Source organism: Hylobates moloch, unplaced genomic scaffold (genome assembly GCF_009828535.3).
Source record: "Hylobates moloch isolate HMO894 unplaced genomic scaffold, HMol_V3 SCAFFOLD_22, whole genome shotgun sequence".
NCBI classification, from domain to species: domain Eukaryota; kingdom Metazoa; phylum Chordata; class Mammalia; order Primates; family Hylobatidae; genus Hylobates; species Hylobates moloch.
In genome coordinates, this window is record NW_026652297.1 from 30,827,328 (window position 1) to 30,846,479 (window position 19,152).

The following is a 19,152-nucleotide window of genomic DNA, read 5'->3' on the forward strand; positions in this document are numbered from 1 at the left end:
CCAAACTTGAGGCCTCAGCAAGAATCAGAGAAAGTAGAATTGGAAGGTAATGTATTAGTCACCCATGAACCCAAGGCACTTCATTTTACAAATAGGGGAACTGAGGCACAGAGAGGAGGCTCTTGACCTCTGTAACATTAAACAGCTAACTAGTGAGTGTTCTGGGGCCCAACACAGGTCTTCTGCTCCTAATCCAAGGCCCTTTTTGCTGTGCTACCCACTCCTCAGTCACACCGAGGACTGACATTGTCAAATCTGTCACACAGTTGAATGTGACTCACACAATCTCAAGTTAAATGCTACTTCAGGGGCCAACAATGCCCACTCCTTCCACAATAACAGATTCCCCCTCCAGTGTTCCTATCAGTTCTTCCAGATCACACCCACGAGGCCCTTCCGTCTTCACAGCTCTTAACTCTGCAGTTTTTCTTCCTCTTATACCAAAATCTTTCTCTGTAATTTCTACCTATTGACTAAATTCCAGTTTCACAGGCAAACTGGCTATGTGACCTTGGCTGAGTTATATAACTCCTTCGAAGTTGAGACTTTTAGCAACCATTGAGAATTAAGATGATTTTACTAGCACAAATGTCATAGCACAATGCCCAACATACAATAAGTGCCAATTAACTGTTAGATAAATGTTATTATTGGTTTTATCTATCCTTCTCAGAGCCAGAAGTCTTCACTCAGGCGATAACACTACTGATATATCTGGTTTGCCCATTTCCGAGGAATGGGAGGTAATGGTCACCTTGCAGACACAGGTCAACTTGTAGATATAAATCTCACCTACAGCTCAAATCCAGCTACTACCCAAATTCTATCTCTACCGTGATTCTCTAAAAGTTTCCATCCCACAAATCGCACTTCACTGGAGTTAAGAAATACACTTGAGAGACAGAAAGAACAAGTACAGCTCAGGGGAAAGTAGATCCAAACATATGCTTCAGTAGAACAAAGTACTTCATGAGGCAGAGAGAGGCAGGAAGAGACTGTGTCAGACAGCAGGAGAAGGGCCAATGACAAGCCTGGACCAGAGGTGAGACCAGGAGATGACAATGCCCACACCAAGACGGTGGAAGAAGAAAAATCATTGAAAACAAGTGTCACACCCATCAGGATGACTACTATCGAAAAAATAAAAAAACAAGGATTAGTAAGGATGTGGAGAAGTCGGAAGCCTTGCTTGTGCTTATGCACAATATGGAAGAACAATAAATAACTTACATACCGTTTTCTACAGCAAATGTTCTATTTTACATTGCCACCAGTGTAAAATACAACTGCTATTTTACATTGCTGCCAATGTAAAATAGTACAGTTGCTGTAGAAAACAATATGGAAGTTCCTTTTAAACATGAAAATTTAATTACCATCTAGTCCAGCAATTCCACTTGTGGGTATGTTCCCCAAAGAATTGAAAGCAGAGACTCAAACAGATACTCATATACTCATGTCCACAGCAACATTATTTCCAGTAGCCAAAAGGTCAAAGCAACCCATTGCCAGATGAATAGACAAACAAAATGTGGTTCATCCATACAATGGAATATCATTCGGCCTTTAAAAGGAAGGATATTCTGACACATGCTACAACATGGAGAGTCCTTGAGGTGATGCTAAGTGAAATAAGCCAGAAACAAAAAGATGAATACTACCTGGTTCCATTTCCATGAGGTGTCTAGAGTAGTCAACTTCACAGAGACATTAAATACAATGGTGGTTTCCACGTCCTTGTGGGGTTAGGAGACGGGTAGCGGGGAATTGTTCAGTGGGTACAGAGTTTTAGTTTTGCAAGATGAAAAGAGTTATATAAATGAATGGTGGTGATAATTGCACAACAATATGGATGTATTTCATGCCACCAAACTACACACTTAAAATGGCTAAGATGGTAAATTTTCTACGTATTTTACCACAATTAATTTTTAAAAAAAAGAAAATGGTGTCAGGAGAACACTTCATGGGCAACTAAACCTCAGTTTATTCAGATCTTTTTGAATAAACCTTTTGAATGAAGGTCATTCTGTTGTTTGTTTGGTTTTTCAAGAAAGAAAGTAAACAAAAACACATCAACACTTAAAATGGTCCTCCTGGGAACAGAGCTCAGAAATATATGAGACCGACGTCCAGGGACAAAAGACTGGGATATTTAGCGTATGAGAAATAGGTTGGACCTGCTTTTTATTTATTTACTAGAAAATACCCTACCAGTACGCACATGGGTAGCCTATGAAGATTCAAAATAAATTATTGCCCTCTCTATCCATCTGACTTTTTATGGGGCTGACAAGGACAGGAACAATAGGGACTCATCTTCCTTCTCCCACATTAGTCACACTGTCCCTAAAGTCCTCTTCTCACAGATCACCAGATTATCCTGAGCCCCCCAGAGGCTCACTGGATCATCAGAGAACCTTCCAGATAGAGAAGAGAGTTTGAAAAGAACACAGCCCATAACAACCAGGTTTGAATTAGAGCTTCCCTCTAAAACACAAATGCAAATCCATTTGAGCCTTTTATTTTTATTTACCACACAGGCCTTTATAGACAAGAGATCAGCTGAAGACCACAGTAAAGATGATGTTTCATTAGTGTTTCTGTTTTGTTCTGTTCTGTTTTGGGGTTTTTTCCCCTGATGGGGACTTTGGATTTCTACACTAAAAATTAATCAGGAGACCCTTGACTCAGCAGTAAGTCCTGCTGGGCTGTGTTTTGGTCTGGCCTTTTGGAGAGGGATATAGTTGCCCAAGAATTCACAAAAGCATACTGAAAAAAAAAAAACCTGAAAATGGAAAATAAATTTATGTTTCTAGAGAGATTAAGGCAGGGAGTAATTTAGTATTGGGGGAAAAAACTCCAAGTCTGGCGCTAAGTCTTGAGAAATGGAGAGCTAAGTCCTTAACGGAGGATCCCCTATTGTACACTCCAATGGTTTTCAATTAAAGGGCCACAAAGTAGTGAAAGCGATTTTTCGTATTTCAAGCAGCCTATTAGAAACAGAAGATCTGCTGGGATATGGTCACACGGACTCACCAGAAAGCCAAGTTGTTTTGTGTTTGAGCTGGAAGCCTCCCAAGTCAGTGTGGTAACACTGGTTATCTCACCCCAGTCAAAAACCCTTAATTGGCCATTGATGGTATCAAGGGCATTTCTGAGAGGAGATGTTTTTCCTTCCCATTTTGTTATATGTTTTTGATTAATAAAAATGGAATTATAGCTGCATTATTATTTGTCCATAGCAGTTTAGAAGGCAAAGTCCTCCAAAACCCTGTGTTCACCAAGTAAGAAGTTTAAGGAGTCCTTGGTGGTGAAAAGTTGGGGAACCGTCCTCTCCCTCTCCCCAGAACATGCACATTTCAAGGGAATAAACAGGCTTCTTCTGAGCCAGAGTGGAGCGTGCCTGTTGTATGAGAAAACGCAAAGACAGACAGTGTAAATTAACTGCATCTGGTAAGGTTAGGTGAGAAGGGGGAGGAGATAATTAGTTGGCATTATAGGAACAAGGACAAGGAACGTAGTTCTATATTTACACAGAGGAAATCCAAAATAGACCACGTTGCACCCATTTGGGGCTTGTGAGGGAACTCACGGAGTTGGCAGATGGACACAGAGACCAGACGCAAGGCTGATCCAAACCCCTGGATACTATAAGCACCATTCCCACCTACAACAAATGGAAACCTGACTTTATGCCCTTTTTTTTCTTTTCTTTTCTGAGACAGGTCTCCCTCTGTCATCCAGGCTGGAATACAGTGGCCTGATCACAGTTCTCTGCAGCCTCGACCTCCTAGGCCCAAGTGATCCTCCCCTACCTTAGCCTCCCGAGTAGCTAGGGCCACAGTTGTGCACCACCACACTTGGCTAGCTTTTTTAGTTTTTGTAGAGATGGGATCCCACTATGGTGCTCAGATTGCTTCATGCCATTTTACTTCTGAAAATGAAGGCAAGAAGGCTAAGGTAAACCCCAAAGACATTCAGGAGCGATAAGACAAGGTTTCAGTGAGAGAACAGTTATCTTAAAATAAAAGCCCTACAGTAAGCAAGCCAAACAAATGAATCTGTGTATAGTAAAGTGGGCTCCCTTAAAACCTGATACTGGACAATTTACAGTACCCTTTGGTATGTATGTTTCCATGTGTAGACATGCAACATTTCGGAAGTAATGCATATTTCCAGTGAGGCAGAGACATCACTGGGCTATTTTATTGTGCATAGGATAGTAAAAATAAATGCCACAGTCACATAAAACTCATAATCTGCAGTCAAGATACAATTCCCACTTTCTCAGAAGGATTTAAAGCATGCTAGCACAAACTATGAAGGTGCCTAATATGAAAATCTTTTCTTTCTACAGATGCAAAGATACTTTGTTTTGTACATGTAACGTATGTATTACATAGGAAGAAAACATGAGCATATTCAACTTTATCGGTGAATGCAGTTAGATGTAGTTCTTTAAAGTAGGAGCTCCTGCTTAGTGCAGAGCCATTAAGCTGTGTACTTATGAGAAGCAAGGTGCAGGTGAGTATTTACAGGTTTGCAAACATTTCTAAAGCTGGTTTACAGGGTGTTTATTACGAAAAAGGATGTAACAGTCATGAGGTTAGAGTACCTTCTTAAAAGAGAAGCTAAAGATAGTGGAAAAGACTAGGTCAAGATTAGTGAGCTCAGTCCACAGGCTGGAAAGGACAGGGTCTAGGCTGCTCTCATATGCATCCATTCTCCCAGAGAACCCCTGGGAAACAGAAATGAACAGATCCAACTCATCAGTTAGGACAGAAAAAGTGCTGGGAGAATGAGGTTGTGGCCATGGAGAGAAGCACAGTCTGGAAGTAAGGACAGCTCAGCTGTGTTCCCCATTTTTTTTGTTTGTTTGTTTTTTGTTTTTTTTTTTTTTGAGACAGAGTCTCACTGTCTCTCTCTGTTGCCCAGGCTGGAGTGCAGTGGCATGACCTTGGCTCACTGCAATCTGTGCCTCCTGGGTTCAAGCGATTCTCCTGCCTCAGCCTCCCAAGTAGCTGGGATTACAGGCATGCGCCACCATGCCTGACTAATTTTTGTATTTTTAGTAAAGACTGGGATCCACTGTGTTGACCAGGCTGGTCGCAAACCCCTGACATCAAGTGATCTGCCCACCTCGGTCTCCCAAAGTGCTGGGATTACGGCGTGAATTACGGCACCCAGCCTGGAAGTAAGGACAGCTGTGTTATAATGCTGGCTCTGCCCAACCAGCTGCACAACCACGGGCAAGTCATGCCACTGCTCAGGGTTCAGATTTTTCATTTAGATGAGGAAAATGACTGACTCCAAAGAGTCCTTGCAATTCTATATATTTAAGCTTCTCTGTACTTTCAAAAAGACCAGAGCAACCTCAATAGCTCCCTAAAACGCAGCTCACTGGAACCTTCTAAAATGGCAAAGACACTATACACATCCAACAAACATTTTATATTTGCCTATCATCCTCTTCAAGCATCTCAGAGAACACTGCAAAGCTGCCATTGATATTTCAGTAGCCTCTTGAAGCCTACAGCAGTGAGTGCACCCCCTAACCCATCATTATATTATTGAAGAACAGAGATGCTGAGTGCTTTGTCCAAGGTCAGAAGCTAGGACAAGATCAGAATTCCAGCCTCCTCAGTTCCTAGGTTATGCTATACTTTCCACGAAGAAACCAAGCTGACTTTCTGGGAAGAATGCCAGAGGTTCCATTCTCCCAACTGAGAATTCGTTGGAATATCGGAATAACAACTTTGGAGACTGTGGTCTCTCCAATCCATTTCAGGACCTGGCTAGAAATGTGAAAACCCAAAGAGAGAAGCAATAGGGAATTATTCCGTTTTTTAACGAAAGAGAAAAAAATTAGGGATGGGAATATGGGGTTTCTTAAAAATTACATGATTGCTGGAAGTTAATTTGGTATTTCTTCATTGGTTTGTAAGTTCTGTTTCCAATCACAAAAAACAGACAGCTGAGGATGCCTAAATCACATTTGAGTGAATTAGTGTCTTGTCCCAAAGAATCTTTCCCGTTCTGAATATAACATAGAACCCAGAATGCAATCCTCCATGGTAGAAAGGAATCTCCCTGAACGCAACAGAGAGCTTGTCATAATCCCCTAAACCATAATCTAAATTGATAATCTTCCAGCCAAGCAGCAATCATGGAGAATAATAAAGTGGGTGCCACTTAACTTGGGGCACACTGCTTCTTCTAGAAAACTAATTGAGACCATACCCTGCCCGAGAGGAGAGGTGCCATCACTTATATCCTGCACCACACATACTACTTATTAGGCTGAAGCTGGTGCACCTGGAAGACTCCACCACAGATTTAGAGACACGTGTTCCAAAGGAAGATCCTGGCTTCTTCCAAGAAAGGCCAGCATGAGGAGGCCTTTGTTGGACGAGCTTAGTGACGAAATAACATGAAACCAACTTGACAGCAAAGCTCCACAGATCAGTACTCAGAGTTGAGATTCATGAAGAAAAGGACCAAAAATGATTGAAAAATCACTTTTTCCCCCTACCTGTCGATTATGACTGGGTCCGATGGAGTCTCATTTCGGTTTCCACAGCTTTTCTTTTCACAGCATCGACTGTAGATTGGGAAGGAATCAAGAGTGAAAGAAATTTATTAAATCAAGAAAATGCAATGAGCACATGACAAGAACATTTTTTCCCCCCAGACAGAGTCTGGCTCTGTCACCAGGCTGTAGTGCAATGGCTTGATGCCTCCATCTTGGCTCACCACAACCTCTGCCTCCTGGATTCAAGCAATTCTTCTGCCTCAGCCTCCTGACTAACTGGGATTACAGGTGTGTGCCAGTGTGCCCAACTAATTTTTGTATTTTTAGTAGAGATGGGTTGTTACCATGTTGGCCAGGCTGGTCTCGAACTCCTGACCTCAGGTGATCTGCCCACCTCGGCCTCCCAAAGTGCTGGGATTACTGGTATGAGCTGTAGTGCCTGGCCACAAGAACATTCACCTTTGTGAATCTGTCTTGGGGGGAAACAACACACACTGGGGCCTGTCAGGGGGCGGTGCAGGGACAGAGAGCCTCAGGAAGAATAGCTAATGGATGCTGGGCTTAATACCTACGTGATGGGTTGATCTGTGCAGCAAACCACCATGGCACATGTTTACCTATGTAACAAACCTATACGTCCTGCACATGGTCCTCTGAACTTAAAATAAAAGTTGAAGAAAAAAAATGAATCTAAGGTAGCTTCCCAACTATAAGCTGCTTGAGGGCAGGATTTATGACCATGTTTTATAAAATAAAAAACACTGAACCTGAAGCCAAAATATACTCAAATTCTCACTCTGTGACTTAGAAGCTGGCTAATTCTCAGCAAATCACAACTTTCCCATGAGTCATATTTGTAATTGGAACCATGGAAGGTTGAATTTTAAGATGGATAAGGTCACTTCCAGATTGATATTCAATGATTTTATGATATTTTAGATATTTGTGGTTCAATAAATGAAGAAAGGAGAGGAAGGAAAATAAGTAAAATAGACTGCAAGTGGCTGCCAGGATTACTATAAACCTTATTTACATAACATCTTTCTCCAGAGATCTTGCTATACTTTATAAACATTTATTCATTCACTTATTTCCATCATTTTTCAGATGAAGTAGGAAGACCAGAACTATGGTATACATTTTAAAATACGAGGAAAATGAAGCAAGGAGCTGTCGGATGGTAGCTCTAATAATTTTCACCAAGTCTGAAACAGAAATGGTATCGCACTGTTTGTAAGTCCCAGCTCTGAAAACTCTACTTCCCAAGAAGTCCCCCTTGTGCTGGGTACCTGATAGAAAGACCTCAATAAATGCTGATAGGATTAGCTGAGAGGGAGATAAAGAAGATCCCCTGGGGCAATTACAACAAACAGAAAGTACCTCCTAGGACCTGAGAGGAGAGCAAAACACTCCAATCCAAAGGTATCTGTTCGAAAATACCTAGACAAATGTGAGAAAGGCAAAGGAAGCTTGCTGGTAAGAAGCACTGGGAATTCACTCCCTTACCACCAGGTAGCCTGTCTGCTGCCTATCAGAGCTACAGACTTCTGAATACCTCTCAGCTCATCTCAGGTACGTGGTCCACTATCAACTATAGTTGGCTAAGGATGTAGCCTTCACATGGCTTTTTAAAAAATCTTTATCATCCATACTGGTTGGAGAATACGCCTAAGGAGTAAGCACACTAACAATAACCAAACTGTATGTGAACACTGCCCTGCCCATGGTAGATTTTCTGTAGCACAAGTTTGACATGATACCTTACGAAGATTGCTGAACTGGGAATCAGCGTTCTGGTGTCCAAGCTGTCACCAACCAGCTTCACAAATTTAGTCAAATGTCTTCAACCCCTCTGGGCTTTTTCTTTCTTATGAATAACGTGAAAGTGTTGGATTTGATTCTCTCTACAGTGTCTTCTAGGTTTAAGTCCATGAGGTTAGGGGATTCCATGAGCACCCTTTGAAAGTGGTGATAACATAAGGAAAAAGGGAAGTCATGTGACAGCAGGAACCCAATGGCCTAGCACCAACCCAGTCTTAGAATTTTTTTTTTTTTTTTTTTTGAGACAGGATCTCCCTTTGTTGCTCAGGCTGGAATGCAGTGACATGATCATGACTCACTGCAGTCTCAACCTTCCAGGTTTAAATGATCCTCCTTTCTCAGACTCCCATATGTAGCTGAGACAACAGGTGCACACCACCACACTTGGCTAATTTTTTATTTTTTATTTTGGTAGAGACAGGGTCTTGCTGTGTTGCCCAGGCTGATCTCGAACTCCTAGGCTCAACCTATCTGCCCACATCGGCCTCCCAAAGTGCTAGGATTACAGGTGTATGCCACCATGCCAAGCCCCAGACCTAGCTCTGTGGCTCTCTGCAGCTCATTTGCCCTCTCTGGTTCTCCACAGAATTAAACATAAACAAATATCTTAAAACTTTTTAAACCCACCTCTTTCATGGGTGTGTGGATTCACCAGTGAATAAGTCTACCATCCTCAGAAAGTAAAATATACTTGAGAGATACTTAAACATTTGCAGCAAATGGGCACAATGAGGTTTTAAGAAATTTAATCAAATTAGTAGGAAGGAAAAGAAAAATGGTCTCAACTTTCTTAAATACCAGAGTTTGCCACAGGGACTTTCTGAAATAATATTTGGCCTTTGAAATTATATCAGGTCTTAACTTTTAAAATTTCAATCCATCCCAAGATTAACACCAATAAAAATGCAGGCCAGCTGCTCTCCCACCTCCTAAAGCCCTTGCCTCTCTTCCCAAATCCCTACCCCCCACCCATTTCTCCCACCTTTCCTGTTTCTAGAATATTGCTTATGTCAACGTAATACCTTTGCAGCTCAGGCAAACCATTTTTCTTAGCAACACAGTTTCAAAAGACCCATACATGCTAGCTACCTACAGACCTTCAAGCAAGACTCTCCCCTTTGACATCACCAGCGTGTCAACCTAACCCCAAATATGTGTGCAATGCCGGGTACAATTTAATTACAAGAGCACACACTGTCAGAATGTAGCAATCTGTTTAGTTTGGGTAGGAATGATTCTGAGGGGGCTGAGTAGGTTTGCAAAATTGTTCAGCTGAATTCAGCTGCCTTCCGTGGGGATTTCCTCTGGAGGAAAAGAAAAACAGATAAAAATGTACGCCTGGTGCCAGTGTAGTATAATGTAGGGAATGAACTTGGGAGGAAATGATATTCAAAGAAAAATGCAGATAAACTTTAAGATCCAATCTTCCATTTTCCAACAGTAACATATTTAAATATCATCTCTAATGTTGATATTCAGCACAAAACCTACATAGAAGACACTCACTTGGCCATTGAACTATAATAGTAAAGGTATAAAAATAATAGAACTTGGTTGAATTAGCCCCATTTGAGCCCATCTTAAAATTTTTCTTGGTCTGTTTAGTTGGCCAAAGCAAATTATTATATTTTTTTTTAGAGAAAAGTTCTCATTAATATGTTCTAGTCATTCTTTGTTTTTAACGGCATTCAGTCCTTCTGCCAGCAATATTAGCACAAGCAATGGGAAGTGGAGAACCTGAGATGTTTGTGAACCTACACCCTCCAAACAGTGTGGAACAGCTAAGAAACCAGGTCCCTGAATTACTCAGATGATAAACTCAATTCTGCCTTCCCTTTGCTGTGTAAACAAAGCCTGAGTGACCAACTTCAGTTCAGCTACTTTAGTTAAAAGGCTTTTAGGATTATTCTCCAACAAGCAAGTCTGAAGTTCCTGATAAGCGTTTTCTAAAACTAAAAATGACTCTAAGATTAAAAAAAAGTAATAAAAAATAAATATAACAAAGAGAAGAGGAAACTGAGCTTGGCAATAGGTTAAGACTGTGTTCGTAACAACCCCAGAGAGACTCAGAGGTGCTCTTTTTTCCTAATGAATGAAAATGAAAGCTGTTCCACTGTTTCTCTCTGACTTGGTTTGGTTTATTTTATTCTAGTACTTATTTGGAGAACCTCTTACTTGAAACTCTCTCAATTTATTCTTCCCATCTCCACCCGGAGTCTTTGAAGGAGAGAGAAAAAATAAAACAAGTTGGAAGTAGGAGGTGGGGAAATATGAGAACCCTTATCACAATCCTGAATCATACCTGCATTTTTCAGAAAGGGAAAAAGAAGAGGAATAAAACAAGGCTGGAGAAAGGGAAAAAGCCCCAGCGTTGGACAGAGAGGGTCCAGTCAGCCAAACTCCAACTCATGACAAGTGAGTGTGTCCCTTTCCCCTCCAAAATCGTTTTTAAAATTCAACCTTCAACTTTCAAAAATCTGTCTCTAATTTCAAACTCAAATAAGCGCACAGCATGGTGGCTTTTGTTTTGTTTTCTTCTCCCCAACTCCTCCCTGCGATTGCATAACAAAAGTGTCTAAATTCACACCATCTGGCCGATAAAGACACTGGCCCCACTGCCCGGCTGGCCCATCTGATTAGGGCCCTGTCTAGCCTGCGCCTTGTGGCGAAAAGTCACAGCTGTGGGGTTTGCTCGAGCTCAATACAACTCTGTTATTAGCCAGCTGTAGGCCTTGAGACGACTTCTGTTCAAATTATAATATCTTTTAACCCTCTGAGCATTGAGGGCTCAGGGGTGGCTGGCAGCGACATAACAACTAGATTTCTCCTTGCTAATAATTGGCAAAATGAACCAAAGCAGGGAAGAGAGGAACAGAGACCATTGGGGAAGGGAGAAAAAAAGTTATTCCTAAAGAGAATTATTTTGTCTCTGCTTTGTTCCCCATTCAAAGCTAAACAGATTTATGAGGCTTTTACTAAAGATTACGGAACATAAAACCATCCAGGGAAGTGCCCAGGTATGCCAAATAACACTATGCAAATGAAACTAAGTATATGCAATAACCCTTGAGAAACAGGGCACTTGATTCATCTCTCATTGACTGCTACAACTGGCTCTTAAAATGTAAGAGAAGGAACTTTTCCCCCTTCCTGGAGTATCAACCAGCTCTAACTGATAGATTGAATGAGAAGTTCCCTTTTGGATGCATCTAACATTTGCCATTACCCATCTCATCTGCACACATGTACACACACAGACATATGCTGCAGACAGTATCCATCCAATGGATCATTTACTTACACATAATTAATATTTATTTTAAATTCTAGTTTGGGAAGAAAACAGCAGAGCATCTTCCCAGGTCTCCAATGCAGAGAAGTTACAGTACATTAAATTTTTATATGTGTTACTAATGCAGACTAAACTAGAGGGTTTAAAAATTGATGCTGCTACTTAAACAGCATAAAATGAGGAGGATTTGATTGGGCTTAAAAATAAAAATGTCAGTCTTAACTACAGCTGGATGGGGCATGCAATATTATTTAAAATGATAGGTATAATTCATTAGACAATGGATCAGTTTTTTGTTTTCTTTCCTTTTCAGGAGGTAATCTCTCCAAACAAAGGCATAAAAAGAAAAACCTCCCTTCAACTAACCAACCTAATCAAAGCGTTCTATTTAGATCCAGGTATTACATGAAGTACATCTCAGAATTGTATTTTCTTTCTGAACAAATCTATCAAAGGTCCCTGAGATACTGGAGTATCTATCTTCTTACTCCTCCCAATGCCTTCCCCCTAACTACTCCAGCAAGGAAACCTCCATTGCTTTCAGCTGAAGCCACTGGCATTTGGAAAGTTTGTTTTGATACTTGGTCAAAACCAAAACAAACATGTCTGATTGTTATGGTTTCTTCCTGACTGGGTTGGGGAGGGAGACAGGGCTTCAGGGAGCTGCCCATAAAACAGTACACACTAAATCAGATAACCTGCAATTACCCAAAACTAGTAAGTCTGGAGTTAGGAGACATTGACTAAAGCAATAGCCAAGTAAGGAAGAATTGAGACTTTCCCTCCAATCAGAGATTTTTGGAGGAAGAAAAGCATGTATGGAACAGACATTTAAATTTTCATTATAAAACAGCCACACTCTTCCCAGAGTTTCCTATTTATATCCTTTCTTGTCTGCGGTGGGATCCCCAGCACCCAGCCGATACCGGGCACACATTAGGCACTCAATAAACATTTGTTGAAAGAATAAGAGTAGATGCAATTCTTCTGATTTTTTAAACTTTCTTCTAGTCAGGCAGAAAAAAAGGGGGGGGCGAGGTAATGCACAGGACTCAAAGTGGAATGGATTGGTCTCTGAAAGGAAGATGGGAAAGGTGCAGGAACGCCAGTAGACTGAACCTTTCACTACGTGAACATCAGAATCCAGCTGTTGCTCCACACTCCAGATCTCCCAGCGGGTCCTCTCCCTGCCCCTCCTAACGCACTGGTGGAAACTGGACTGATATTTCTTCCAGGTAGTTCCTTCTAACCTGAGAAACTCTCCTGACACGAGAACTCCTAAGAGAGCAACCTCTCGGGAGGAAGAAATGCCCCCGCATCACCGCAGGTGCCTGGGTGCCAGGAAGCACCCCGGAAATGAGCCGCTGGACCCTCTGGTGGTCCCTCGCCCAGACTAGGAGTCATTCCAGGGCTTTGACTCAGTAACTCCAAGTGGAGTTACTGGAAATCTACCACAAGAGGCCCGGCAGGAACTCCAGCCGAACCCAAACCCGGCCCGGGGTTGCCCAGCCCGCTTCCACCACTACCACTGACCAAGGGACAGTGGAGACTTTCCACGTAGCCGGAGGAAACTCCTGCCACATCAGAGAGGTGGAATCCCGAGTCGTTCTGAGTCCCAGCGGCTATGCTTTAAGACACTTGCATGAAAGGGTTTCCGTGGATCTATACGCTCTGCGCCCGTCTGCCCGCGAGGCCTCCCAGCTGCTAGCCCCCACTCCTGAAAGTTAGTCCCGGGAACGCGGCGCGCCAAGGCCGGGATGGAGCACCTGCGGGCTCTCCAGGACGGCCTGGGAAAGGCGGCTCTTACCTACACATCACTTCGTGCGTCAGGAGAACTCGGCACATTTCCGGATTCTTATTCTGTCCCTCGTAAGCGATGGGCTGTGAAGGAGATAGTGGCAGGAAAGGAAGATGTGGAGAGGGGTGGGGGGCAAGGAAAGAAGGGACTTCAGAACAAGCACAACATCGCTTTCCCTCCCACTGCCTGCCACCGCATTAGGAATTCCCGCCCGCAGCACATTCTGCGCGGTTGCCCAGTTTGGACTCGACTGAAATCATAAAGTTTGCCCCAGTGAGAACATCATTCTTAGCAAAATGGAATGTTTTGGGGAACTGAATCTCCCAATAATTTTTTCCTCTCCATCCTTTTTGTTCGCCTCTTACTGCCCCCAGGGTTTCCCTGAGCCAGACAAAACAGGTCACTTGGTGAGACAGGGGAAAAAAGAAAATCTTCCCGAGTAGACAAGGTGGTGCTGGGAGGGGGACGTGGAGCGGGCTGTGGAGTCTGACCCAGGAAATCGTGGAGGAGGGGCAGGTCAGAAACAAACTGGGGGGCTTGGGGTGGCGGGGTCAGAGACAGGCGAAGAGAAGCCAAGTGGCCTCGGGCTCACCTGCTTGGTGACCGAGTCGATGAGCCTGACATAGAGGTCCTGTTCCGTGCGGACACCTGCGGGGACCGGACGGGCACGAGTCAAGGGCCGTAGAGCCCCTTCTGGGCACCCCAAACCCGTCTCTGCCATGGGTGTGAGGCCCAAGCAGCCTCTCCAGGCTGAGCTGCCCTGGAGACGGTGACCTCCCAATCCCCTGTCCCAGGCAAGCCTCCCGCCGCTCTGGGCTTCATGCGATCCCTGAGAGTGATCATGGCAAGGTCAGCGCGTGCGGCCCGGAAGCCGGCTGCTAGGCGCCGGCTCACCGTTGCTGTAGAGGAGCTCACCGTTGCTGTAGAGGAGCTGTAACTTGTAGTGAGTGCCGTTGTTGGTCTTCTCATTGCCTTGTTCCTGAAAAGACAGGCAGCGTTCCATTCCCTTGCCTTCCAGCCCCCCAAAATGAGGGAAAGAGGAGACAGTGAATCCCCCCTCACATCCCTTCTCCCCATCAAAAGGCAGCTTTGAGCAACCCCCTGTTCAGCCCTAGGTCAAAGGGCATGAGCATCTGCCTGTCGGCCGCCCCCGGAAACTTGCCAAGACTCGTAGCCACTTGACCCTTTCCAGCCCTCGGTCTCCCTTAAAAATGTCCTCAGAAGTGTGACCCTTGAGCTTCCGACAACCGGACAACTTGCCAAAGCTGCCTTTAAACAGGCACCACCCAACCCACCGGGCTCTGTCTGTCCTTAGGAAGCCCCAAGGCTTCCCTTAGCAGAAAAGTGAAGGGACTTGTCATTTGGAAAGGCAGCATTCGGGCCCATCCCGCGAGGACTGCGCTCGCAGGGCCACGAGCTCAACGACTGAGTTCCAGGTTCAAGAGGGACTTTGGGAAGCGCCTACTCTAAAGCTCACATTGTACAGCTGGGGACACGGAGACCCAGAAAGGGCAAGGGATTTTCCATTGGTCACACATGGGTTTCGGCGGACTGTCCTTCATTTGAGACCGAATCCAGCCCCGAATTCCAGGCTTGAGTTTGGAGGAGGCGCTGCCTTGGAGAACGGAACAGCAGAGAAGACATAGCCCGACGGCAGGCCAAGGCTGGGCTCCCGGTTTCCACTTAGTACTGCAACTCAGGCCACCTGGCTCTCGCAGGTGCAAAATAATTAAAATTAACCCAGAGAAAGGGAGCGGCGGCCTTGGGTGTACTTTTTAACTAGTCCGAAGGGCGTTTGCTCCGCCGTCAGTCCATAACCAGGCGCTACTAAGGGCTCCAGGTGCGCAGAGCCGGGAGCGCTCCTCCAGCTCCAGGTGGGGGGAGTGGGGGTGGGAGGAGGTTCGGGAAATCGACTGATTTAGAGGCTGGGGGTGAGAAGCCTCGATTTATCATCCCTGATGATGAGAGTGGAAAAGTGTCGCGAGAGTGACAGATGGAATCTTTAGTGCTTCGCAAAGAGGGAGTTATTAGGCCGCGGGGTTTAGGGGTACGTTCCGCTTACTTTGTCATTCTCCACAAAGTCCACGAAGGCCGTCCGCTCGATCTCCACCGGCTGGCCCTGCCTGTCATAGAGCGCCAGGACGAAGTGAAAGAAGTTGGATTTCCTCAAATTGGAAGGAGGCTGCTTCTCAAAGTGGGCCCGGGACAGGGCGACCCCGCTGCACAGGGAGACAAACAGGGGAACACAAGACACGGGGAAGGACAAAAAGGCGATGTTACTAACTGCCCACAACACTGCAGAGGGGTAAGGGGTCCACTTCCCAGGTCCAGAGTTCTGAATCCTTCGGGCCTTTTTTCCAATTAGGATAAGAAAGAGGAGCCTCCTTAAAGGAGTCACCGTGGCCACGGGGGTTGGGCGGCAGGGTTGACGCCTGGGGTCTCTGACACCACCCAGTGGTCTGGTATCCCACCGCTGGGCCACTCACCGTCCCGTCTTTAGTCGAAACCGAAAGACCCGGGCTGCAGACAGAGGCCCAGAGTGGTCCCCTAAGGAGGTGGCCCGGGTCCTATACCGCTGGGCTGTCTTCATCCACACCCTCAGGTAGTACTCAGGGTGTATCAGGATGCAGAGCTGGGGCCCAGGGTTAGGGGAATAAGTGCCTCCTTTGCTTTGGAAGAAGCGACCCTTTTATTTCGTATTAATTCGACTTATCCGTCCTGGACCCACTGCCCACAACGCCCAAATGCTAACTCGGAAAGGTAGTGAGTAAGAACCCCAAGGGGCAGGCGGGAGAGTAACACAGAGTCCAGGTCTGGGTCCTTGGGCTTCTTGCCTCGCTCTTCCGAAAAGTTGTGCCTGGGACAGAGACAGGGCGGAATCCTCGCGACCAGCCCCGGGGATCGCTGGCCCCCGCAAATGAGATGACCGACATAGGGGGCCCTCGCTCCCAGAGGTGCTAGGTGGGGAAAAGCCAAACTGTTAAAAGGCGAGAACCTCCTTTCCTGGGGCCAACGCGATCCCCACTCAAGCTGCGTTTTCCAGCGGCGCCAGCCGAACCCAGTGACTGTGAAACCCAAGTTGGGGGACCCGGAAGGCGCCCTCGAGCGTGTTGAGTGTGTGCACACACTTCCCAGCCAACCGGTCGCAGTCACAGCCGACCTGGCCATCAGATCCCATTTCACCGAAGACTTGGGGCTCAGGCGAACGCACAGATTGCGGGAGCTGCCCTGCGGGGCTGGGGTCTCCCAGGTTGAACCCCGGTGCGCAAGCACCTTCATTCACTCTTTTGAAAGGGGTAACATTTTGGCTAAGATCTCCCCCACTAAGTCTGCTCGTTCCAACTTCAACAAACTTTTTGATCCCGGGAAGGAAGGAAAGCGAGGGAGGCGTCTTTAAGGAGCCCGGCTGAGGAAATGCGCGGCACAGTCGGCTCTGCGGTGCTGCCTTATTTCCCTTAGCTCTCAGGCGAGCCAGTGCCGGAGCGCTGCGGAAAGCCGCGGCCGCCGCGCTGTGCAAAGCCGCGGCCGCCGCGCTGTGCGGTCTGCCGGAGGGAAATCCGCTCGCCCTGGGCCACGGGAGGTAGAGAACCGCCGCCGGCCCAAGTCCCGGAGCGATGAGACTTCTGCTTTCTCTCCTCCAAGGGTGGACGCCGGTTCGCTCTACCCGGGACACCTGGTCATTTTGGGAAAGGGATCATTTCTCCGTGTGATGTTGGCACTTAAAGGCGAGTGGCCAGGAGGGCAGCCGGGGAAGCGAGGGTAGTGGAAGAAGTTCATCGGCTCTTTGGGGTTAGAAGGGCTGCCTGTCTCGCAGACAAGGACCTAGAGGCCACAAATCCCAACTCAGTAGTGGTGATGAGAGAGCGGGACCGTAATGTCTTCGTAGGGTGGCACCCCGGACATGGTATTTACTATCCCAGCACGCAGGCGCCTAGACACAAAGTCAACTTCAGGGATCCGCAAAACCAGAGGCTGGCGATCCCTGAGCCAGTCTAGCTGCCGGTAGCCTTTTCTCGCCTCTTTCTTCTTCCGCAACCCTTTCTACTGTGACTCAGTATTTTCTCCTCTTTTAAATCTCTTCTTTTCTCCAGCTCCCCAGCTCCGTTCGTCTGGCTCACTGTTTTATCTTTGAGCCGGGACCCTCCAGCCTGTCTCCCCTCCCAGAGCTCCCGGCCGCCTCGCCTTCCCGGGCAGCCGCTCCGGCTTTTCCCGCTCCCCTCGCCGCCGCCACCCTCTGGCCGCGGGCCTCCCGGGCTCCAGGAATCGCCCAGCAAGATGCGGGAGGCAGGCGCTCGCAGGCTGCGTGGCGAAGCTGAGAGTGGCCGGGAAGCCGGCTTTCCTCCCGCTCCGCCACTGCCAGCGCCAGTGTTCACGCTCCGCTCGGGGCCAGGCCGGCTCAGCTTGCAGGACTAGGGGCTGAGCTGGGAGATGTTGGGGGCTACTTTGTTATTTTTCCTTGCAAAGAGTGGACTGTGGTAAAAGAGAAGGAGAGAAACGCCTACAACCCCGGCAGTTCAGAAACTCGAGTACTGGCTGCCAGGTGAGCGTTCTCCCGACTGCAGCGATCTGCTTCCCCGAGGGCAAGCCCCAGCGCGCAGGGCCTGGGCGACAGATTGGGGGACAGGGAGAGAGAAAGGCACGGGGAGCGGGGGGGGTGCACACGGAGAGACAGACCGTAAGAGCGAGAGACAGAAGGCATAAAAATTTCGCGGCCGTGTCGTTACCTCTGCGCGGCGACATTAGCGTCCACCACTCCGACATTCCGGACCCAGGACCTGACCGAATCCATCTCGGCGCCCAGCGATTTCTCTTTCAGAGCTGGTCCTCTTCCTAAAGTATCTTGAATTCCAAACATTTAAAAAGTCTGATCCTCTACTGTCGCTTTAAAATTAAGAGTTACCACACAGTCTTGACTGTTCCCAACGTTGCCAGCAAATCGTCTCCTCCAAAGCAATCCAAGAAAAGGGATCAAGTGCCCAAGTTTGAGTCTTAGGAAAAAAAAAAAAAAGATAACCCGTGCTTTGCTTCACTGGCGAGGTGCGGACTGATGTAGCCAAAGTTTGGGTTCTTATCCTCCGCAAGTTCAGATCTGCCGCCTCAGCCCCTCCACCCTAGGTCGCTCGCATCCTTCCAGCTGCAGCGCTGCCTCCTGAAAGTGATCACAATTTAGAAGCATCACCTGTTCTGGGAGAAACTGGAGGAAATTGATGGCTGCCTGATCTCTCCCCTTCCTCCAGTTCCCCCCTCCCTGCTCCTTCCCACCGTTCCAATTTAGAAAAAAAAAAAAATCCCCAACAGGATCAGTTGTAAAAGGAAGGGGAAGACCCGGAGCCGAGAGGAGGCGGTGGCTGCGAGCGCCACGGAGCCCGGCTGCAGCCGCGCGCGGGCCCCATGAATGGGTTACTACGGCCCTGGCTGCGGGAGGCGGAGCTGCGGCCCGATAAGGAGCCTCATTTGCATGGACGCGCGGGATTGGCCGGCGCCTGGCAAGCCGGGCCGACGTCCTCCGGCGGCGCGCGCCACGCTCTGCGTTGCCGGGACTCCGGGAGGTGAAAGGGGACAGAAAGCTGCGGGCGTCGAGTCCTTGCACGAACCCCGTGTGCGTGCGCAGGATTGGGGGGCCCCCACACGCTGCACTGACTTAGGGTAGCGGGTCTCTGCGGGCTGGGGACGCAGGGGTTCGGTCTGGCTGCGGGAAGCCTCCCT

General features: G+C 46.9%; 1 protein-coding gene across 7 annotated transcripts in view; it reads right to left on the reverse strand.

Annotated features, from left to right (window-relative positions):
* EBF2 (EBF transcription factor 2) overlaps positions 1–18,859 on the reverse strand; it is a 203,659-nt gene extending 184,800 nt beyond the window's left edge. For 5 of the 7 annotated variants that reach the window (XM_032143496.2, XM_032143493.2, XM_032143495.2 and 2 more), the window contains exons 1-6: positions 18,171–18,301; positions 15,509–15,665; positions 14,362–14,425; positions 14,039–14,094; positions 13,456–13,529; positions 6,536–6,604 (exon numbers count right to left, since the gene is read on the reverse strand). In XM_032143496.2, the coding sequence (XP_031999387.1) occupies positions 6,536–6,604; positions 13,456–13,529; positions 14,039–14,094; positions 14,362–14,425; positions 15,509–15,665; positions 18,171–18,301 (551 nt within the window). Of the gene's footprint in view, positions 1–6,535; positions 6,605–13,455; positions 13,530–14,038; positions 14,095–14,361; positions 14,426–15,508; positions 15,666–18,170 lie in introns of all 7 variants that reach the window. The other 2 variants (XM_032143490.1, XM_032143494.2) reach the window with 2 other exon arrangements.
* Positions 18,860–19,152: the final 293 nt, after the last annotated feature.